This window comes from Balearica regulorum, chromosome 1, assembly GCF_011004875.1.
Source record: "Balearica regulorum gibbericeps isolate bBalReg1 chromosome 1, bBalReg1.pri, whole genome shotgun sequence".
In the NCBI taxonomy this organism is placed as follows: Eukaryota; Metazoa; Chordata; class Aves; order Gruiformes; family Gruidae; genus Balearica; species Balearica regulorum.
The window spans coordinates 158,367,255-158,391,594 of record NC_046184.1 but is presented as its reverse complement, the minus strand read 5'-3'; the positions used below and the strand labels follow the sequence as shown (position 1 = coordinate 158,391,594).

At 39.5% G+C, this 24,340-nt stretch overlaps 1 protein-coding gene across 6 annotated transcripts in view; it reads right to left on the bottom strand.

The window, feature by feature from the left end:
- Positions 1-24,340, bottom strand: part of FGF14 (fibroblast growth factor 14) — a 423,436-nt gene that overhangs the window by 139,619 nt on the left and 259,477 nt on the right. Inside the window, exon 1 of one of the 6 annotated variants that reach the window (XM_075740684.1) lies at positions 3,730-4,481. The exons of the other annotated variants lie outside the window; for them this stretch is intronic. Within the exon in view, the coding sequence (XP_075596799.1) occupies positions 3,730-3,922 (193 nt within the window). The 5' untranslated portion in view covers positions 3,923-4,481. Of the gene's footprint in view, positions 1-3,729; positions 4,482-24,340 lie in introns of those variants that run through there. 6 annotated transcript variants of the gene reach the window in all.

Below are 24,340 nucleotides of genomic sequence, written 5' to 3'. Positions count from 1 at the left end.
CATTCCAAAATTCATACACTCTATGTATAAATTTAGAAGTTTTAATGTGGTATTAGCACACAGAAACAGTAAACATTACACTTGGTTTTTAACACATTTAAATGGTGAGTATTTTCCAGTGGAATACTCTCAAGGGACCTAATTAACCAAATGACGATTTTTCAGATTAGCAAAGAAGCTAGATACGTAGCTGAAAATACAGGCTAAGAAGTTTGAATTTGCACTAGTGACAAGCATACATTTTTAATCTCTGTGCACTGTAGTTGCATGAGGTGAAGAAATTACTTTTATTTTCTTCTTTTTATAGGGTAGCCCCAGGTTATATAAGGTTATTTCACATGAAGACTCAAAATCTTGTCTGTCAGTTCTCCCATTTGTGATTATATTAACATAAATTAAGCCATTATAACTGAACAACCTCTGATCCAGGACAGGATGATTCATAATTGATTGATGTCTGGCATCAGTGTCAGGCAAGATCTTGGCTTCATGGCTACCCAGAAATTAATGACAGTGATTTCTTCATCAGATGACAGGTAGGATAAAATAAAGAGGAAAGAAATTTGACCTATCATAATACTAAACAATATGAATCAAAGCTGTCCGGTAAATGAAAATGGTTTTATCCACTCAGTAGATTATCAGACAAATCTCACACAGAAATCACTTTGCCAGTTTAATTATTAATCAAAGTTTTTAACAAGCTGTTTAAAACTACCATTCTGTTTATCATTAGAGCCAATATATAAGCAAATAAAAATGTTACCATTTACCCTGAATGAGGTCCTGGATGTATCTTTAATGCTACCCTTCCTAAATGTTAGTCTCCCAAAACACTCTTCTGTTGGTATTTCAGTATTTCCCTAAAGGTAGGACCATGAACAGAAAATTAGTCATAATGACAGAAAAATTTTATATTCAGTTGGGATACATATGTTTTTAGCATGTTATGTATTTGCAATAGCTGCATTTGTTCACAAACAAATCCTACTGAACAAGAACAGTACTAACAAGCATTTTTAAAGAAGAGTTTAAAAATAAAGAGTATTTTCAAAAGTTTACTAACAGGTTGGTAAGTGTGCATGCATTGTGCATTCATTGTGTATATCTATTTATCTAATTCATGTATGTACAAGAGCAAATGTAGATTTTTAATTTTAAAAGCAGCATCACTATTTTTTGCTGCCTGTTTCAAAGATGGGAAGACACTGATTTTTCATATGTAAGTACAAAGCAAACCACTCTTTTATTCCATGAGAAACACAGTCTAGCTTTTACTGTTCTACATAACAAATATTTTACAAATACTTCTACTCCTCCACTGAATTGTACGAGAATGCTACAGACGGTTTGTCACATCCCGATTAGCTCATTTTTCACAATGCTCTCATGACACTCTGTATATCATTTACACCAGGTTTATTTGTCAAAATCCCATAGCACCTTTCTGACAACAGATGTTTTGAAATGCATCCTATTTTGCTTGGCAAAGACTTAGTTTAGTGGATTTGACAGTATGATTTCAGTGAAGAATTCAGTGGTCATTTAACTCAGCTTAGGAAAACTAAATGTTCATTTTGTAACTCATATACGGTACGTTTAAAGCAATCAGCCCTATAAAATGTGTTTTTTCCAAATGATTATTCATTCTAAATTATTCTGCATAAGATGTTTAAGTAATGACCTCTGCTTGATTGTTTCTTCATTTTTCCCTCCTAAATAGCATGCAACTTTGAATCCACAGGTACTCCATGTATCACTTCACGCATCATGAACACACACAGTAAAAGGCACGATAGTAATTTTTTCAGCAGGAATTCTTATGGATGAGCAGTAATTCTGAGATCTTAACATAAATCAATGGATAAATATCACCAGGTCTCCATCTGAAGGATTCTTAAGGAAATAAACTGGGGGGTCTGATGCTGCAGACTTTACTAGTGAATAGCCCCTGTTCTCATTGTTCTTACTGAAATCATCTGTACCGGTGGCATAGGTTAACAGCTGAGTTATATCCAGTTATATCCAGTTCTCTTATTCAAGAATGTCACAGAGTGCCTTATGAAAAAATGAATGAATGAAAAAGGATGAGTTCAGAAATCTCTTTAAAGCCCCTGCCTACCTAAGTAAATGTTTGATGTCTCGGTGCTGTGAGACAGTCATCTCCTCCTCAAACCACAATGTAGTCAAATACAGAGTCTTCCCCCAAATAAGACTGCACAGGTGGTTGAGAACAATTGCTCTGTTAGCAAATCCCCTAAACTTGCTTTCATGAACAAGTATCACATATATAAATCCACCATCCTAAACCAAGTACTCTAGTCTTCTTTTTAAGCACACATGCAGACTGCCTAAAAATAAGTCACCATAGATTTTGCCACTGACATGTTCTCGCTCATCTTCCCTATATCACTGTACTATCTAAAAATGGCAAGATTTAGCTTGCATTAGGAGTTACAAGAAATAATCCTTATAGTAATAAAGCCATATAAAAATAAAGTTATATGGATGTTGTCAATTTATGCTATTTCAAGTATGAAACATGGTAAAAAACCAGGAAGGATCAATCGGGACAGATCACTGAGTAAGCTTCTTAAAATTATCTTCCAACCCAACCTAAAGAGGAGCTATAGTATACATACCAAACTACAACACATGGTGGCATTCTCTAGTGTAACAGAGGATGGCTTGTACTTTACCATTGACTGGTAGGTATCAGCCACATTTCGAGTGATACTTAACACTTTCACTCTTTGCGATACAATCCTTTTGTTCTAAAACTACTTGTTTCCTGAGGATGAGTAAAAGTCATCACCATTTCTGAACACTGTTGAATATTGAGTTGAATACCATATTTTTTTTAAAAAAAATCAATAACTGAGAAATCATTGCACTATCATTTAACTCCTTTTATTTCTAGGGTTCTAATACAAAGTACTGGATAAAATGCAATCACCATGGTACCAGTTTTAGTCGTCTCGGTTGACTACTGGCCATCTACCCAGAAGAAACACAGCCTGCAAAACTTGCTGGTCTATACCAAGCGGCCCTGACGCGGGATGGGCAGCGGGCAGGCATACCCGCGCCCGGGCACCCACAGGGACGCGGAGCAGCACTCCCACAGCTGCCACCCACGCCGTACCTCTCACGTTGGTGGCTGGGAAGTGGCCGGGAGCGGGACTCCTGCACCACGGCCAGGCTACCCCTGCCAAAGCCAAGCGGGCGGCTCAAGGAAGGGACTGGCGACCGGCGGATCCCAGACCCCGGAGGCTTATAAAGCTTTCCGCGCTCTGCGCTCTTTGTCCTTTAAAGAAAATCACGGGCGAGACAGGGACACGCAGGGCTCTCGCCACGCGGGTCGCCTCCCCCCCGAGGGTTTTTTTCCTGCCGCGGAGCCCACCTGCCGTGACCAACACCTGAGCCCCGGGGCGGGCTGGGCCCGCCGGCCGCGGCGCCTCGGGCGGGGCTGCGGCGCAGGCAGGCAGGCAGGCAGGCAGGCAGCTGCCCGCCCAGCGCAGGCAGCCGGGCGGCAAGGCGGGGGTCCCGGCCGAGGAGCCGCCGCGCCCCTCAGCCCGCGGAGCCCTTCGCCCGCTGCCGGGGAGCCGGGAGCCGCCCGCTGACAGGAGCGAGGGCGGCGCCCGGCCCGGGAAGTTTCTGGCCACAGGTTGCCCCCTCCCTCCCGCCCCCCCCCGGGCACCCCCCCGGGCGGGCCCGGCCACAGGGACGCACCTTGGCGCCGCAACCGCCGCTTCTTGAGCCCGAAGATGCGGACCTTGGAGAAAATGTCCACCAGGTTGCCGTTGCAGAGCCCGCGGTTCTTGCTGGGGCTGTTCCGCCTCCTGCTGGCCGAGGGCCGGTCCCAGTGCTGCTCCCTCGCCTGCCGCTTCTGGCGGATCAAGCCGCTGGCGATGGCCGCTGCCATGGCTGCTCGCCGGCTCGCCCACGCCGGCCGGCGCCGCGACGGGCACGGGGGAGGGCGGCGGCCGGGCTCTCAGCCCCGGCGGGGACCCATCCCCGGGGGGGGCGCGGGCGAGCGGGACCCTCCTCCGGCCCGAGACGCGACTGCAGCGGGGCACCCCCTCCCTCCGGCCCGCGGGAGCTGCCGCCGCCGCCGCGGGTCACCGCATGGGTGCCCCGCCGTCCCTCCCGCCGTGCCCCGGCGCAGGGACACCTGCTCGGGTGGCGAGTGTCTGCGGGCGGGCTGGCGGCGCGGCGCGGCGCGGAGCGGAGGGACCGGGACTCGGGGCAGAGCCGCTCCCGGTCAGGTCGGGTCCGGCCGGCAGCGTCGCCTCCCGGGGCTGCCCCTCAGCCCCGCGCCGCCGCCCGCTCGCCCGCCGCTGCCATCGCCGCGGCCGGGGCGGCTACCGCCGCCTTTTGCAGACTCCCGCCTGATGATTGCCAAGTGCTTCAGAAATCAGCATCTGGAGAGAGCAATCTTCTTCTCCGGGGAGAGCTGTAATCACGGCTCTTCAGTCCCACCCCGCTCCAGCCTCCCCTACACACACACACACACACACACGCACACGCACACACACACACACAGAGGCACGCACCGCTGGAGCTTTTTCTGTCCTCCCCAAGGCGAGGGGCGGCGAGGGTGCAGGGGGGTGGAGGAGGGACGGGAGAAAGGCAGGAGAATAAAGCAAAGGGGGCGAGGGGCGGAGGGAAGGGGTGTTGCTGATGCGGTTTTCTGGTGGGAACCAGCGGGTTCCCGGCGGATCCGCCGCCAGCTGCCTCTGCTCCCCTTTAGCTTTTCGGATGGCTTCGTGCTGGGCTCCCTCCCCGCGGGGGAGGAGGGCGCCGGGCGCTGCCGGAGGGGCACATGGCCCTCCCCAACCTTCCACCGCCCACCGCGGCGCACCGAGGCACCCTCGCACTCACCCTCTCGCCTGCTCCCTCGCACCGGCTGCCTGCCGCCCTGCCCGCGGGCGGCCACCCCCCCCCCCCCCCCGCACCCCGCGGTGACACTGGTACTCGCCCCGGTCCCCAGGCCAGGGAAGCTGTGGGGGCAGAGGAAGGCGGGTGAGGGGGAACGGCGGTCAGCGCAGGGGCGCCCCGACCCGCGGCAGCCCCTCTCCCCGCCAGCCCGCCCGCAGCGGCGCAGGGTGCCCCATAGCCCCGCGGGGGGGGGGGGGGGGGACGTAGTCCGGCGGGAGAGGGGTTTGTGCTGCATGCGAAGGATTTAGAGCTGTGAGGAAGAAACACCTACGAGGCTGGGGGGACCTTCCACCCAAACCAATACGCACTCTTTGGGAGAAAAGATTATAGCACCAACAGACTTTTAACTCGGAACATAAACCGATTTCTGAGGTTTCAGAAATACCGAAGGAATTCTATAGGGCACCCGCGAACAGCCGCAGTACAATGTAAAGTTATTTCATTTTTTTTTTCACAGTCTATGTCTTGGAGCACTTGAGCAAGCACCAGCCAAGCTCGTTAGACACAGAATGCCTCAGGAGTCTCTGCCCCGAGGAGTTCACAATACACTGCAGATAATAAATACCATGTAAAATATGACTTCTCGTTTCTTTCCTTTAATCCTTTTCTGTTGGGTCTTCTCCCTTTTCAAAGACAGACTCAATGTTTTTCAGATTTACTTTCTGCCAGCCTAATGGTGAAACTTCCTGAAGTTGTAACTAACCAGAGGAAAGTAGGAAAAGGAAGCCAGCAGCTACACAGGCAAAAGGTGCAGAGTTATCCTACAAGGAAGGGCAGATGCTCACACAGGGAAATATCATGCAATAAATATCTAATTTTTATACTGTTATCAGAATACTCTTAATTTCTTATTAGATGGTTCTTTACAAAAACAGGCTTTGAAGTGTAAATATCCATCCAGAATAAATAATTGTTTTGCAATACAGAACCTCATAGGTAAGAGTAGGTTCTTGTTTCAGCAGAGGCTTCAACGTCTCTGATATTGACCACTATTTCCCTAAATCCTTTAATCTACAAAGGGATATTTTTATACAGAGGGCAAAAGTGTATGGTAGGAACTCCCTTAAACAGGGATTTTGTATTAATACTAGACCAACTAGGAGCAGAACATGCACAATCGGATCTGGATAATACGTTTTAATTCTTTTAAAAAGTGTCTCTAAAGAGATTCAGCTAAAACACTCGCACTGGATTTTCTGTCTGGCAATTTTTACAGAGCAGCAATTTCCTTACAGCGGTTACAATTACCTTAACTAATGCAATTAGACAGAGAGGTGGTTTGTTTGGTTTTGTTTTGGTTTTGGTTTGTTTTGCTTTTTTAAATTTAAATTTCACTGTAGCAGTTTTGCATACTGCATCCCTTTTCCATACTTCCCAGCAGCGGACAAGCCACTGTGTTGCCTTCCTTAAGTCTCCTGAAGACAGGAGCACTCCTTCAAATGCCGCCCCAGCGTCCCCCTCCTCCCCCTGCCCCCGCCCCCCCCCCCCCCGGGCCGTCTCTGCCTTCAGCACCAGGGACAGCGCGCGTGGCCCCGGGACATCCCCTGCCGCGGCGGGAGGAGGTGACGGGACACGGCCCAAAGTCTCCTCCTGCTCGGCCTGGCTCCAAACAAAGGAACGAATGAGAGGGACTAGAGTGAAATAAAGGCCAACCCTCCACTACCTTTAATTTTCACAGGGATTTAGGAGTAGAATACATACAGGCTTAACTTCTGCGTGAGAAACTCTCTCTGAAAAGATGTAGGTTCCACGCTTCGTTTTGCTGGAAGGACCTCTTCATATTATCCAATGATGCTATTCACTATACACTATCTACTACTATTGTTCCTTTTCCGAATTTTCCTTCAAATACTGGGCCTTTGCCAAAACACACTGACATTTCTCAATGATACGATGCTTGGGGCGATGGCAAAGAAAGGAAAGAATGAAGGTGAAAATGGGCACTGTGCCTATTGACAAGAGCAAATATGTTTCTTACTCTAGAGATCAAAAACAATAGCTTCCTACTTGCATCTCAGAAATACAGAGCAGTTGTTTACAGCCCGAGGTTTTGCAAAGAAAACTCAAGAGAGCCATCTGCTGTCTTAACCTGTGGTAAAATGTGTGCAGTTCTAGTCAAAGTGAAGGTTTTGCTAACAGATGGATTGTAGAAGTTCAGCTACCTTAAATACTAGTAACTGCATAAGATTATGCATTTAGTTCAAATGGATATATCTTAGTTATAACATTTGCAACATTAAAATAGAATTTTATTTCTGATTAACAAAACTCTGGGTATGAAAACAAACGATTAAAAGCAAAAGAGGGGGAGAAGGAATACTTTCTATTTTCCCATCTGTTCATCTCTAACTACTAATTTATCATAGATTTCAGGAGTTTTCTAAACCAAAAACGTTTAAAATTACTTGCTTGAATGAACTTTAGAGGAAAGCATGCAACAGATATAAAGTGTGCATAAAATACTTGCTTTATTATATACTAGGGTATGAAATATTATTATTCCTTAAATTTATTTTTTGCTGTATTACTAGGGAGAAAATCATATTCTATTTCTTCTAATTTAAAATTTAAATTACAATGTGCTATTTTCAGGCATAAAAGTTCAATATTAAAGTATACATTATTAATATTTGTGTATTGTGTTGGTTTTGGCTGGGGTAGAGTTAATTTTCTTCATAGTAGCTAGTATGGGGCTGTGTTTTGGATCTGTGCTGAAAACAGTGCTGATAACACAGGGATGTTTTCATCACAGAGCCAAGGCCTTTTCTGCTCCTCACACGACCCCACCAGCGAGGAGGCTGGGGGTGCACAAGGAGTTGGGAGGGGACACAGCTGGGACAGCTGACCCCAACTGACCAGAGGGATATTCCATACTATATATCCTCGGCAATAGACTAGGGGGAAGGCTGGAGGGTGGGTGCTGCTCGGGGACTGGCTGGGCATCCGTCGAATGTTGGTGAGCAATTGTTTTCATTTGCATCACTTGTCTTTCTTGGAGTTTATTTCTCTCTCTTTTTTTTTTTTTTCTTTCCATTGCAATTTATTGGTAGTAGTAGTAGTACTTATAATATTATTTTTATTTTATTTTATTTCAATATTTAAACTGCTCTTATTCAACCCATGAGGTTTCTCACTTTTACCCTTCCAATTCTCTTCCCCCATCCCGCTGCAGGGGGGAGGGAGTGAGCAGCTGTGTGGTGCTTAGTTGCCAGCTGGGGTTAAACTATGACATGTATATACATGTACTAGTGATACATAAAATGCTTTTATAGGGGCTTCCATTTGGAAAAATGAGAGTCTATGCCTAACCTAGATCCATAGGCTACAAAATTTACAGAATAAAAAATTAAGGTTTAAGGACTGTGTTCTTTCTTTCTTTCTTTCTTTTTTTTTTTTCTTCACTTGTATGTTTTGCATTAGGTTGGATAGAGTTACAAGCTACAGAGTCATTTTTGGTCAATGCAGACATGAAAACTCTACAGAGTTCTTCCTTTCAAAACTCATTTCAATATAAACAAAAACGTCTTTCTACAGGTATATTCCCACATACACACACTCCACCCACATTTTCTCCCCCGATATATCCTGAAACCATTCCTCATTTCAAAAACAAATCAAAACAAATTAAATCAAACCCTAAGAAAAATATGCCAAAGTCCTTAGAAGCATATATTTTGTAGAAGTGTAAAATGCCAGGTTATTACATTGCTACTAAACATGTCTTAGTTTCATGAGCTCTAGTAAAATTTTTATTGCACTTGCTTGCCAGCAGTAGGCACACACAGTTCGCTTGTCCAATTAAATACTCTAGAACATGATGCTGTAAAGTCAACCTTTGATTCTATAAATCACTAGTAAAGTACTGTGAATCTAGATGTTCTTCCAGACTCTAAAGAGCTGAAGATCATTTCCTGTCCCTGAAAAGGCGCTTTTTTTTTTTTTTTTTAAGATGGTGTGTGCTATAGTTGCAAAGAAGATTAATACCTTACTCCTTAAACTTCCATTCAACCTGGAAATACTACTCTAGGGGTAAAAGTACCAATCGAGGCATCACAATTGCAAAGTAAGCATAACAGTACATCTGAGCCATTGGGAAAATTTAATGTAATCCCCCAGAAGAGATGTCTCAGCAGTTAAAAAAATACTTCTCTATAAATTCTTATGGATTAATTTAATCAATGTTCTGGTGCTTTTGATAAGACAGCAGACTGATTACCACAGTGCTGTTTCCAGCTACGATTGTGATTCTGAACATTTGTTGGTACTGATCAAGAATCTACTGAAGGCTGTTGTTAATTTTGGTGGACCATAATTTAAGTGTCTAAAATCAATTTACATACTAAGACCCCTCTGCTCCCACATAATGATATCATAAGAAAATGTGATACAGTTTTACAAATAGGATTATTCGGATAACTACAAACTGATACCTGTCTAAACCACAGAATGTATCTGTATAGGGAGGAGGGTGGATGTTGGTAAGCAATAGAAACTTCCAATTCTTGATTTAATTTTCTTGGGGGACAAAGCTATAGGAAAAGATATAACTTAATTATTTGAACAAGATGAACGATATATGGCCTATGGCTTACTCTGTAGGATGGTGTTTCATCTTCAAAATATTAACAACCTAGAAAAATATTTGTCAGCATAAAAGCTTATATTTGTCATGACCATACCAATATGAACACATCAATTCATAGATAAGGAATTCCTTTTCAGACAGTTTAAATGCATTCCATGCTTATAGTAAGACTAGTATGGTTGTGCAATGAGGTTTAAATAGTTTAAATTAGGTCAGTTTTACATGTTCTTGTATGTTAATCTGGATATAATTCTCCTTATAAGTTATCGTTAACTTCTCAGAAGACAATGCACTGTGAAGCATTGCAATTTAAAGTCCTTAACACCCTCAACATTTGATGCTGGTTGACTAGAATTTGAAGAGCATTAAAACCAAAGTTTATTAAGCATGCTAATATACTTCAGAGAATTTGGATACCTATGCTTTTACATTGTTCTATGTCAAAAGCACTCAGCTTTCTCTCTCAGCATTCACAATGCACTCAAGGAGCCAAACTCATACCTGTTAAAATTTACTGAATACATAGGAGGTCCTATATAGTCAATTGTTTAACTAGGTCAAGTGAATCCCTTTGAATAAGACAAAAGCAAACTTCCAGTACGTTTTTTAAAGGACTGCACATATTTTAGCCAGCTTCTTCACAGGCTTTGGACTTACTTGTATCCAAGTTATTAGAAGAACCATTAAAACATACTTAATGTATATGCTAGAATAAATTAATCCACCATGCAAGGAAGTCCTACTTTAGATGACTGGTTATGCAGAGAACTATGAAAATGTAAACAACATATCTAACATCTAAGGAAGGAAGAATAATTATACCAGCTCAGGCCCAATAGCTTAGCTAGTGCAATGTTGGCTCTGCATTGACCGGCGACATTTCTTTCACGCATTACCCGGGATATGTCTGCAACTCGAAGGACTGGGTACCTCTGCACTAGTAACAGTTCAAGTTCATTTAGGGAACTGAAAAAAATTGTCTCCAGTGATTGGGGAAATGTTTACTGAATAGATATTGGCTTATTCTTTAGAAAATACATAATTTTCAAATTGCTCGGGTTTGCTTTTTCTTTTTTGACTTTGTTTTTCTCCTTCCTTTAAATTTAGCATTGATTATACTGTAGTGATGAGTCTTGCGAATAGTGCCATGTCAAGGAAAATACTTGCTTTAACTACTTAGAGTTTCATTTTCATTCCGTCAGCTAACTCTTCATTCTTCAACAAGGAAAAGAAAAGCGAATGGAGATTCTTACACCATTTTTTACAATTGATCTTTCAGCAAGATAAGATGCTCAATTACAGCTCCTATTAGCACACCTCCTGTGACATCTTCCATGACTCTTCCTAGTTTTCACTCTCTCTGTCCCCTACTTCTGCTACCACTTCTTTTGAGACTAGGTGAACAGCATTGACAGGAGAATCTGGACAGCACACAGATCATACGAGGCTCTCCAGAATAGCTCACCCAGGCCTAAAACTTATCATCTCCAACAAATCTCTTTTAAGCAACATTTAATAACAATGACAATACAAGAATCAAGATTACTTTCAGGGATAAAATCTGTGAAAGTAATTAAAAATGAAATACATTGTGGTTTCTGCAGATATATATATATATTTATGAATTTAACTGTAAATATTAAACAGTCCCCTTAAAGACAAATTCTTCATTACTAGTGACAGAAACACATTGCCATTTATTTTGCTCCCACTGAAGCTAGCAGCAGCAGATCTGCCACCAGAGTGCTTCAGACAAGGCTCCGGTGACACAAGCCAGAACAACAACTTTCTTTAAAGAAAAACAAACAAACAAAACCCCCTCCACATCTCTAGTCCACACAGATGCACAGAGGAGTTTAAGATTTAGAGAACTAAAAACAGCGTGGAAAGCTTCTTCATTAATTTCTCATACGCACAGCTTAAAACAACATCTGTTGCATTTGCTTATCTAGCCACAGCAGGACTTTTCTGTTTTGCCCGACTTCTAAAACATGCAACAGACTTTGCTATTATTCTCCCAAGTAACTGAAAGTCCCTGTGAGTCTGCTTAATTTTGCTCTACAGAAACAAAAGGAATGCCCTTCCTGAAAAATTTCCTCTGGAGTCAGTAGAGCTGGCAGAGCATGACAATGTGTAAGCTATTACACCTGCGTGACAGCGCTCTCCTGTGAGGGTTTCCTACTCCTAAACCAGCAAAAAAGTTAAGCGGATTTCAATGAATTTACAGTCTCTTGATTGGAACCATCAGAAATATTATCCTAAACACACACTGATTTTTGCTGCCCAAGTTCTAGAAAAAAATATGGCCTATAGAAAAGTAGCCATTGATATGAAAATTTCTAACTACAAGGAAAAAATCAGCTCCATGGATAACAGTGATTTGGGAAATGTTTACCAGCATGCCCATAGTTCTTTTCATAGAATTTGACATTACGACATGATTTTTGTTGGTTCATTAGTTGTTCACTTTCCAACTGATATCTTCATAGAGGAATCAAATCCTTCAGTATTTTTGTTAATGAAATAAATAATATCAGTGCATGCATGCTACACATAACATATACAAGCATAAAATGCATGAATATGTAAAATTTTATTAAAAATTTTTATACATATGTATATGAGAGCATTTTTGTATTTATGAGATTTGGGGGGATTGGTAAGGAGATATTTTTATTCAGATGCCTTGTCTGAATACTATTTAAAAGTGAATAACTTGTCTGCACATGATATGCCATATAAATCCCAACTTAGACACAGAACCCATATCTTATGTCTTAAATTATTAGGAAACTCAAAATGCCATCCAAGCAATAAATATATATATATATTAAAAAATATATAGCCCAAGCTTACTGACAGTGTTTTTCTAAAGTCCTCCAAATTATTACTTCTAATTCTTTACATAAGGGTTTCTTACTTTCCTCAGAACAGATAGGAAAACACATGAGAATGTGAGAAAAAAATGTATTACATTTCTGGACTCTACCAACAAGAGAGGTGTTGGATTTTGGTCATCTCATAGACACTCAGGAGAAAAAGTACATTATATCCATTACAATAAAATGCTGAACAGAAAATTAGCCAAGGACATATTTAAATTACTAGCTTGAGAAGCAGAAGGATGATTCCTCCCAAAATACATCCAATAATCCTGTAAGTATAGAAAGTGATTTTCACGAGTGACAAGAAGGATTGGAACACAGCTGCCTCCGCACTTGCGTGCATACGCACACACACACACGCACGCACACACACACACAATCACTTTGTGGTGGAAGAAAAAACGAAGGACATTTTCTGGCAAATAATTTAGAAAAAAATCAGTTCTTTCCTGCTCTCTAACCTCAAATTGGCAGCATAATTAATAATTAATTTGAGAAAAGAATTTTTGATAGCCAGCTGTCTTTGCAATTCTTCTACGATTTATTTTCAAATAACTTTTGTTTCGCAATCCATTTGATACTATTCCGAAGCCATTTGCAAGGAAAAATAATAATAAAAAAAAAGCTCTGAAACCTAAAATCCTGTTCTTTTCTTGTTCTAGAGGCAAGGTAATAAATTATTTCTCTGGGTACTGCTAACCATGAGAAGGTAAGTAAGGGAAAAAAAGTAGATCTAGAACAATGCTAGCTAATGAGGCATTCATCCATAGGGTAAGCCTTGATCTCCTCTGAGATCTTTCATACAAGAATGTCCATGGGGTTCAGACACAACTAATGTTTTCTAAAAAAACCCCCTGTGTTTCCATCTTTCAAAACAAACAGAAAATTCAGTGCATTGTCTACTATTTCTATTGAATGGAGTAAATTAATGACAGATATAAATCTCTGAAAACAGGTATGCCTTAGCTTCTGTTTAATTAATCTAGATATTCAGAAGAATCTGACACGATAATGCAGCTTATATTAGCATAGGAAGAGACTTGCTTTTTTCTCCTTAAATGGTTCTTTCACTCTCTATTTTCTTTGACTGAAAGATTTTCTTTACATTAACATATTATAGTTAAGCAACAGTTGCAAACAAATTATCTACTATAAAAAATACTACAATAATATTGATTAAATTAGCTTTTTAGATACCAGCCTTTTCTCCTCCTCTCTTTGATAATCAGGCTACTTTAGCTCTAGCTTCATCATTACTAGTGGTAATTGCTACCTCAAGCTGCATGTTTACATTTTATTTCTTCCCAAATAGAACTATTAATTCCTTCTATACTTCATTTATATGTTTAAGAAAAATCTAGCAAAACCAGCAATGAATGCTCTGACTTAAAAAAAAAAAATTAAAAAAATTAAGAACTTCTGCTTGCCTGTCTTGTTACATAAATTATAGCATCAGGACAAAGCTCATAGACTTTTACTATCTTTTTCTTTATTTTGAAGATGTGACAGCTAGAATACAATGACTACTACAATCATTTTTAAATCCTGAAAAAATATTGCAATCCCTGCTCATATTACCATGCTGATATTCTTGGCTATTAGTTCAAATACCACAGCATTTTTTATTATCAGTAATATCATAAATACTCCTAACTCCTGACCTGACTTTATAATACAGTCCTGCAAACCTAAATTACAAAATATCCCAGTCAAAGCTTAACTCATCGAAACCTTTCAACGGTATATCGCTCTAATGCGCAGTGCAATTATCTGATTTGCCAGCAGTGGACACTGTTACTCTAGTTATCCACAGATATATTGACTGGGGAATAACTTGCAACACATACTGGAAAATTTTTCTTTTATTACTTGCACTGCTATAAGAACTTGGAGATATTTGTACCTGACAAAAGCTGAGCAAAAATGGTATGGTACGAATATATTTCAACATCTGTGTGATAGGAGATAGACCATCCCTTTCTTTAAAAAACTGTTAAAGTCACTTTAATAAAAATAAACAGAGATCTATTCACATGGGGTTGCTCTTTTAATCATAATCATTTCCAGTTGTTCTGATGCAGAAAATGAAAATGTCTTAATTCCTCTTTTTCACAGAATAATTGTTATAACAATGAAATTATACATCTATTGCATTGCTTCTATAAATTTGTTACAAGTAACGAAATCATCAAGCTAAAAATTCTAAATGGTATATTTACTTCAGTAGCCTGTACCATTTGTTGAATTATTTAATTGTTCAAAACCTGCAAAGGAGTTGTTTAACCCACTGATACTTTTACAGGCACTTTGAAGTCAAGCTATAGTAGATTTTTGCTTAAAAAGGAAAAATAGATAGCTATAAGACCAACACAGAGAGTTGCAGAAGGATTAGCTAGGAATCAGCCTAGCTAGTTGGAAGAGAGTTTCCATTCATCTTAGAGACAGAAAAATACTCTAAGCTTTTAAGAAAAGCAATGCACAGGTTTAATCACAGATAATAAATATTACCTTCTAGGCACAGTTACAAGAGTTACAGCAATCACTTTCTAATCTCAATGTTCAAATGACACATGAAGCGCCCCCTAAAATTCCCATCGGTCTAACACCATTATATAAATGCAGTTTTCATGTAAGCATGTGTAGTACCTTAATAGCATAATGCTCATTGGCCAGGTAATGCAGCTGAAAACTTACAAATAGGACCTGATAGTCTGTCACCAGTACGTCTACAGAGGGCACCGAGAAAGTCTACCAGAACCGTGCTTTTTGTCATATGAAAAATCAGTTGCAGATCCAGTGGTTTTTTGGTTTTTGTTTTTCTTTTTACTACTCACCTCGATTAGTAAATTGATATGGCTTACCATGCAGCCTGGTCCTGCAGAGCTGGCAAGGTTGCACATGAAGCAAGGAGAGGGGCATGGTAGGATAGTCTCGGAGCAGCCTAAGTCTGTTGTGAAATTGCCTCCCAAAAAGATGGGAAGTTCAGAAAGATTGGTGTGAGGTCTAGCTTCTAGCTGGCTGTATTTCAATATTGAGAACCTTGAGCATCCACTGAGTGAATGACTCTTGTTCACAGCCTCTTACTATCTGGATAAAAGAGACTTAGAAACCATCAGTCAGTGCGTGAATCCAGTCAAAACAGAATAGCTGGACTACACTGAAAAAAACTGCCCTCCAGTCACATCAGGTCTTAAACCCGCTCAGCCTTGAACACAGGTAGGCTGTCACACTGTCACTTCCCAAAGCACACTTTTCCCGATGCATCCACCTTAAAACTGAACTTGCCACTGGTGTACAAAGTTGCTCTTCAGTCTCAATCCTTTGGGACTCATTTATTACCAGAAGTCTCCGAGTACCCCTTGCACCGCCCTTCAGTGTTCAGGTAAGCCTTGTGTTTAAAATAAAATAAAGTAAAATAAAATAAAATAAAATAAAATAAAATAAAATAAAATAAAATAAAAACATAACCCAAATATTTCTCACCAAGTCTCAAAGCTTTTTGACTTATTTCCAGCCTTAGTTTAAGCACTACGGAACCTTGCTTTAGCTACAGATGTAGGGAGGAAGAGCTAAATTAATACCAGGAAACAGCTTGATGAGTGGAAGCTCTCTTTGATGCAATCCAAACTGTGCTCTGTAAATAATAAGTGAGTGGTTCTGGCTATGCTAGACTGATAAGGAAGAACAGAAGTCATTAGAAATGGAACATACTGGCAGCCAAATTGCTGTGAACCATAGCTCCTTGACTAATATTCTCTCCAGAGACAAAGCAATCCTTTCTGGGCCTTAAAGACTGAAATATAAACAATCTACACATCATCATTTCTTGTGAAAAAAATACTTGCTTACTACTGCAGTTTTACACATGTGGAATAGGGTACTATACCATGCTGTAAGTACCACTCATATAAGTAAGTTTTTAATGATTTTGTTTACAACTGTGTTACACAAAATAATAGTGAATGCTATAACTTTGGATATAGGTATGTCAACTTCCCATAGAAATAAATTTTTATTATTTTAAATCTCCTAATTAAAAAAAAAAACAAACCCAACCAACCAATCAACAACAAACAGCTGTCTCTCAGTATGTTGTGCAAGTAGGATCAATCTTGCAGATCATTTCCTTTGAAAAATATCAGCACCTTGCAGAGCAGTTTCCTCATTATTTCAAGATTTGGCCCACACTTAAAGAAATTTGCCTGCTTAACATTGCTGAAGGCTTAGAGGAAAACAGAAACAGCACACTGATCCGGAATAATGATGCTTTGTGATAGCCATTATCTGTTATCATCATCTGCAAATCCCTTTACAGTTTTATGCAAGGTTTTGCAAACATATAAACAATATAAGCTTAGAAGTGTCAAGGGATTAAAATTCTATTTATTGAAAATATTAATTTTCTTAATAAAAACCATGTAAATGACCAATAAACTTACTGAAACCTGGCTTTTGTTTACTGTAGAATAGTTTAGGTTGAAAGGGACCTCTAGAAGTCCCGTTACAAAAGATTTTATAAATCAAAAATCCGTGCATGCAGACGTGGATCTCAACAGTATATAGATCTTTCTAAATCTGATATTTTTGTTTCCCAAGACAGAAGAAAACTTCTGGTTTACAACAGGATCTTTTAATTGAAAATGTATGCAAAAAGGATTAAAACTATTTTATTTGACACAATTTATTTCTGAAATTATTTATGATCAGATGACAACACATTTGGAGCTGTTAGCAGTTTAAATCTTGATTGTTCCTTGTATGCTTCACATGATATTCCAGTAGATTTTCAAAACATGATTTTCTGATGGCCTTGATTTATGAACCACAAGATTCAAACTTTTACTCTATATGGAATGAATCTATCAATGGTCTACATAGGTTTAAATATGAATATCAGTGGTTACTTGAGAAAGTTTAATCAACTTCTCCAAAGATGATCATGGAACATAATTTCTTACACTTTTACTTAAAAAGGATTTCCTTAATAATTATGCTTTAACAAGGCTTAGATTTGTACACACAACACATAGCTACATACAATTTTTCCACTGCTAAAATGAAATGCAAATCTGGACTCTAGAAAATAAAACTTCATAGCCTGTCAAGAGTGGATGTAAAGGAAAAGATAGCTGCAAGATGGATGGGCGTAAGATAAAATGTATTTTTAAAAGTCCTCAGAATTTTTTTACTACAAGCATAAAGAAATTACATGTATGTTACATGTATAATCAAACCAAAACCACACAAACGTTAGAGAGACTATAGACAATAATATAACTGAAGATGTTCTTCAAAGAAACCAGTGATCAATTTAGTGATCCAAGCAAATTTCAAATCTAGTCAATAGTGAAGAAAGTTTTCTTCATTCTTTCTTCATTCCAAGTATTCAAGAAACCAATAAGGGTATAAAAAACCCTTTTTGAACAGAAAGAGCAAATCTCTTTTGTAGACTGAAAAATAAATTGACTTTTTTGTCTATAGAAAAAAAAATATATATAGAGAGGAAAATGCCAGGAAAATCATATTTATTTATTTTTAGAAGCAAAAACATTTTCTAGGTAAGGGTACCATACTGTTACCAATCAGCAAATCTGATCTTACTGAACTGGGAATCTGTATCATCACATATCATATATAGCAGAGTTAGAGCAAATATTTTAGTGATTTCAGTCATTATTAGCATCTTTAAGACTAATCCAGAAGAAATTGTATAATTTCTAAATAAAGAGATGGAGATTGTTCTAGGAGAAACCTTGCGTTTTGCCTCTTTTTGACTTGCTCCAAACAAAAACTAGGACCTTTCGTTTTCAGACAAAAACTAGGAAAGATGAGTGGATTTGATGGGCAGATCCCATTCATGACAAAGTTGCCTTAACATGAATCGTCACAGAGCTGGGGTTAACAGGAACCTTCACAGTCATGTTCAAACAGCCTGTACGTGGAGGCATTTGGCCAACGGGTATTCTGAGCCACTGCATGCAAACCACACTTTTCTTCCACCGACTCTAAAGGTAGTCTTTAGGTTTAGATTCAGAAGCCTAATTCTGCTTTTCTGAAATGCACCTCTCATGCTTAAAACAGTCTAAAGTATTTAAGTTCCTATAGGGTTTTATACCAACAAAAAAAGGTTGAGATAAGCTTCTTAAAAAGGAAATTTTCAAAGGCATTAAAAAAAGTTATTAATTTGCAGTAGTTAATAAATCATTGCTTGAACTAGGCTTTCTGTATTGCAGCATCAGCTGAAATATCCTGGATTTTCTTTTTTTCATGTTTATAATGCTCACGCTCACCAGAAATCTTTAGGCCATTTAAATTTTCTCACAAAAGCCAACAAGGATGCTAATTAAAAGATTATGTAAAAACAGTTTTAGTGTGAGGCATTGAAACATTATAAATTATGAAGGATTACTAACTTTTACGCATTCAGTTATATCTGCTGAAACGTCAATAATTTTGTATTGTAGCTCTGATCATTTTTCCTGGTTATTCAGCGATGCCTGAACACATCCCAGGACAGATTTCCTCTTTCTTCTCACTACACTTAATCAATATTCTGACATATTATCAAAACCTAGTCTGCATGTACTTTGTTACATACAAAGGCTCCCATTGTGGCCTCATCCTTGAAATGAAAAAGAAGGAGCTTTATTATCTAGCTAACATAAATTAATAGTAGTGTTGGCATATATTCTCTTTATACTAAGAGCTGGCTGTGTCCTCCACTATTTCTCTGCAGTGAAGTGGCAAGATATTGTGTTAATGGTGGGGGTTTTGGATGGGGGGGAACAGGAGTGAGAGCGTTAGATGAAAATCTGAGATGCTCTTTGTTTTAAAGCACTCCTAGATGGCAAGACATTTTCTGAAAAGGAAGAAAAACATTGGTCCCCTACAGATACTCTAAATCTAAAAGAATATTGCCATGTTAAAACTTATTTCCTAATTGAGATAAATATTTGTATTAAAATACTACATAGTTCATTGATCTTTTATATGTACTTAATGCTAATTTTGTTCACTGAACTAAGTCAACTATTAATAAAAAAGCCCAATTTGATGCAGTTCTGTCATAAAATTAAACACTGTACCTTATTTTGTTGAGACAGAAGACACAAGTTCATTCCTTCTAACCAGCAGCACATTTTGATGTTTCCTTGGGAAACTGTATTTTCATTTCATTTGAATTTAAAGGTAAGCTAAGGCTACTGTCCTGCTCTGGGTTGTTCTGCTCCAGATAAACACAGAAGTGAAAGCAAAAAAATCCCTTCTATTTTTCCAGGATCTCCTTGTCGATACTCAGCTTTCAAATGGATATTAATGACAACAAACTAGCTTTTCCCAAAACATATTTTTCATGTCCTTTTTCTCTATTTGATGGACAGCACCATTAATCCCTCTGTTAGTCTGCTCCATCCCGTTGGCTTCATTAACTGTCATTCTAACAGAAAACCAATTCTTGCAAATCGTCAAGAACCAGTCTGCCCTATTTTTGAATTATTAATTAATTTGTTATGGATCCATTATAACCAAATCCTATACTCTGTTTTGTGGTGGGGCTTTCCTTTGTAAGCCACTGAGGTCCTGCCCCAGTGGTATAACCTGATGGCTATCGACTGAGCTCTTTGGAGGAGGGTCTTACACTTTTCTCTGTGTCTGGTGTCTAGTGCAAGGACTGAGCCTCTGTGGCAGCTATGCCAAGACAAAGCCTCCAGCCCACTGGTGATCCACACGTTAAACATTTCTGATTTCATCGCCTAGCCATCCCAGTAACGGCTTCCTCCAACAATACAAAACAGCGGGAGGAAATCAGTGCTGTTGCCAGCATCAGAGCATTTGGAAAGTTCTGATATATAGCACAAAGCTGTGCTTCGTTTAATATAAATTAGATTGCATAGACTAGCTACCTTTAGTATAAATAGTGCCATACTTTCACTGGTGTCTATGTGTGCTTTTAGGATAGTGGCAATTACAATTCCTAATGTAGGAAAGGAAGAGAAATCTGAAGAACAGTAGCTAGATTTTAAGAGACAAAGTAGTTTTCTCTCTGACACGCTCATTATTATTGTCAATTATAGGTAATTTCCTTGCTTACCCTCTCCCCCCTCTGCATGCCAAATAAAAGAACAAAACCCCTAAAACAGACATTAAAAAAATTACAATTTTATGAGTATAAAAAAGAAATCAGGATGTATTCTTTCAAAGCCAAGATCATAGAGACTCAGAACAGCCTAATTCACTTGTAACACTGCCTTAACTGATCACCTTGCAGCTGAAACTAGTTGCTATTTTATGACAAACATTAAAAACAAAAGCCAAGGTAATACAATCTCAGTCAGAAGTTTAATATTAGGGTGTGTGAAATGTTACCACATTTCCCCCCATCATACACTCTAACCAGCTGATGACACAAAGAGCAACAATAATGCTTAAACTCACCCGATATATATTAGTATGTACTACAGCTTCCTCACAACAGGATCAAAGACAATTCCTTTATGCTCTGTGTACTACTGATTCAACTCAAGGTTTAAACAATGTCAATATTACACAAGTTTTGGTGAAAAAAATGTTTATTATAGCTCCTTAAGAAATCTTTAGCTAATCAAAGAAACATTACTAACAAAACACTGTGAATCTAGAGTGGGAGATCAGGCAGGGATATAGATATAATATACACAAGCAATAAGAGCTCTTTAAAGACTCTGATTTGCTGTTGTTAAGGATTTATAAAGAGAAAAGACATGAAGAACTAGATTAAGCTCACCTAAATTTCTTCACTAGGAATCTGGAATTTTGGCTCCTTCTGTCATGGACCACATCTGTCCACAGCAGATGAACACCCACCCAGCCTTTGGAAAATGCTCATTACCCTGTACTGATCATAAAGAAATCCGTACTCGTAAGAATTATTTGAGACTCGAGGAAAGCATTCAATAGCTCTGCTACAACAGAAACTTTTTTGTACCCTGCTATGTACATGGGGTTCCGCCCTGTCTGCCCAGTTTAGGTTCGATAGCTGTGTCTTCTTCATAATCCAGGTCAAGATTTTACAAGCTTATTTTGTAAAACTTGCCGATGCATTATCTTAATTCTTTCTATCCTGTATTTTGTGAACTATCCCTTCTCTTCTGGATGTCCTTCTGTCCCCCTCTGGGTGAAAGAGAGGTACGGCAGAAGCTGCTGTCGCTCTGGTGAGGGGCAGGTTGTGACCAGAACCAGAGAAGTCATAAGGCAGGGTGAAGCCGCCTTGCCTCTGGGCGCCCAGGCTGTGCCACACCACAGTCGGCACGGTGCCGTTTTTGTGTTGGGATGAAACAGGAGGGGCAACATCCGTTGGTTTAGCACAGTCAACTTGTCTTTGTGTTTAAATGGTCATAAATTTCATAACTTTTAATAGACACGTTAGACAGTTATTCAAATGAAAAGTAAAGGGAGCAATTAAAATTCATTAGCTACATCTATTTCAGCTAAATTCCTCATGGAAACAATTACATTCAAGTCTTGCAAGAGTCACTTTCAGTAGAACATCTAGAGATGCTAGATTCATTATAAGATCATCTTGGTGATTAAGGGACAATACTAATGATTTATTTTTAATTTTTTTACTATCCTGAGCAGTAAGAATGATGTACAACCCTTAAGGATTATTATGCACTTGTTTCATTAAGTAATATTTTTTAATCTCCTGAGATATTAATCTTTGTGAATCACATGCCATCAGACACGCTTCCAGTATTTATCAGTGGCAGAAATTATCTAATGTACTTTCTGTCTCACTACCTTTTGCCTCCAACTTTTTGCTCCCTCTTACTTCCCCTCTACCTGCAATCATCGCCTTTCCCTTCAGTGTTCTAAATCCTGTAAATTATTTACGCATCCTTTAAGGAATTTTACACTCAACAGTCACCTGGCAGGGTAAAGACCTGCCCTAGCAATGGGAACCAAAAGCCAGGAAACCTCTCCGGCACTGGAAAAGTTTTGTTGCGAGGCTACCGACATGCCCCCTACTCCCTTCTCTCACTGTTCGCTGCACGGGGCTACAGCCCAACCAGAAGGAACAGTGTCCTGCCTCATTGCTGCGCCTGTAAACCGCAATTCCCAAACCCCTCCTGTCTGCAAAGGATTTATAGCAAAGATCTATAGTCCCAAGCAAGTAAGTGTACAACTACAGAGGCTACATAAAAAAATTAGCATCATTTTCTGCTGTGCTAGCTGTGCATTATGGCAGGAGAAATTAACTAAGCTCTAATATTTACAGTAACAAAGTAGGTTCTGGGCCTAACCTCACGAGAGGAATTTTGCTGTAAATATCAGTCAGACCAATATGAATAATTCCAGAGGTATTTATAGCACAATTGAAAACAAAAATCCTTTTTGTTAGTAAGGACAGGGAACTACAGATGAAACAAATTTTATTCACAAAATGAATGATTCTGCTTGACAAGGAAACAGGCTTTGCAGTCATAAACCATGAAAATATAGAAGTGTCATGTGAAAAACATGAGTACTTTCATTCCAGTGAAGAAACAAACAGAAGCATTAGGGGAAAAAAAGAAGGGACTAATGTTCGTGGGTGGCAACATTGGAACATTTTAGAGGTGTAGTCAACACTGCATTAAAACTCATTTTAAAGTAGTTATACAAAAAATCAAGGCATCAACTTTGCTGGTCATTTCTGAGAATCTCAGTTCTCCATGCTGCCTATAAAACGTTAGCAATAACAGCCATTATTACGCATGTCATAAAATAACTATCAACAAGATTTTTGGCCAGAGAAGAAACTGACTTTCAGCATTATTTTCCTGTTGTTGCTGAAAGATGATATTTCTTTGGTTCAAATAAAATTTTATCTGAATGCAGGGTTTAATATGTTAGCGTACAAAAGGCTGGTATTCTAGACAGCAGAAAACAAGCAAATCTTTTTTTCTGACATAGCCTTGAAATGAAAAGTGTAAATTCAAGTAATACTGTCAGCTGCTTGTGTTACAAGCCATTTTAATGAGAAAAGTTCACAGCAGGTTGCTTAGTCATTAACAAAACCAACAGCTACAAATTAAAAGGTTGACAAGCAATTTGGAAACATCTAGCCATTCCCCACTTCTTCTATATAATGGTGCGGTAGAAGCAAAATGAATTGCCACATCCATGTCAGTACACTGCACAAAAGAAATGTCAATGATTAGTCAATAAATGCTCCCACCAAGACATTCAAGAAGTGCAGACAGCATCTCCCTCCTGTGCACCTTTTCCTCAACTTTGAAAGTCTGGAAAGGGCAATAAGTATGGCCCAGTAATGGAGAGCCAGGAATAGGAATCCATCTCTTGTTTTGAAAGTCAGTAGAGGTACACCAATGCAATTTGCTGGTCACAGAAGACATCATTTCACTTTTACATGGAGATGAAAGGTGTTAGCCAAGAGCACATTTCTATTTGCATTTGCTCTGTGTCTTGTTTAGATAGATATTCAGGTCTTGACCAAGATGCAGTTTTATTTTATGCTGATCTAACCAGTCATCTCCATCTCTCTCTTTTGAGCACTGCTTCCCTCCTCCAGTGACGAGCAGCTTTATGGGGGAGTCAGAGCAGCTCACTGATCTGATAGAAAACATGGCGTTAGTTTTAGCAGATTAATTTGCTGGATCAATATGCTTATCCTGTTTGCCCTGTAGCCACAGTGACGGAAGGCAGAGAAGAAGAATGTGAGGCCACAATGACACAAGTCCTCCCAGATGAATGGCTTTGTAAAAGCTTGATATAATTTATTAAAATATCTAGTGCTCTGTAAGAGACGGTTGCCTTGCATACTTGAACTTCTGAAGTTTGCATATTAGTCTGCGATCCGTTAGCACAGAAGGTGTTACTGTTACTGGAAGTCTATGACTGTAATATTCTATCATCACAAAGGTTTCATAAATATTTTAAAGAATTGTTACAT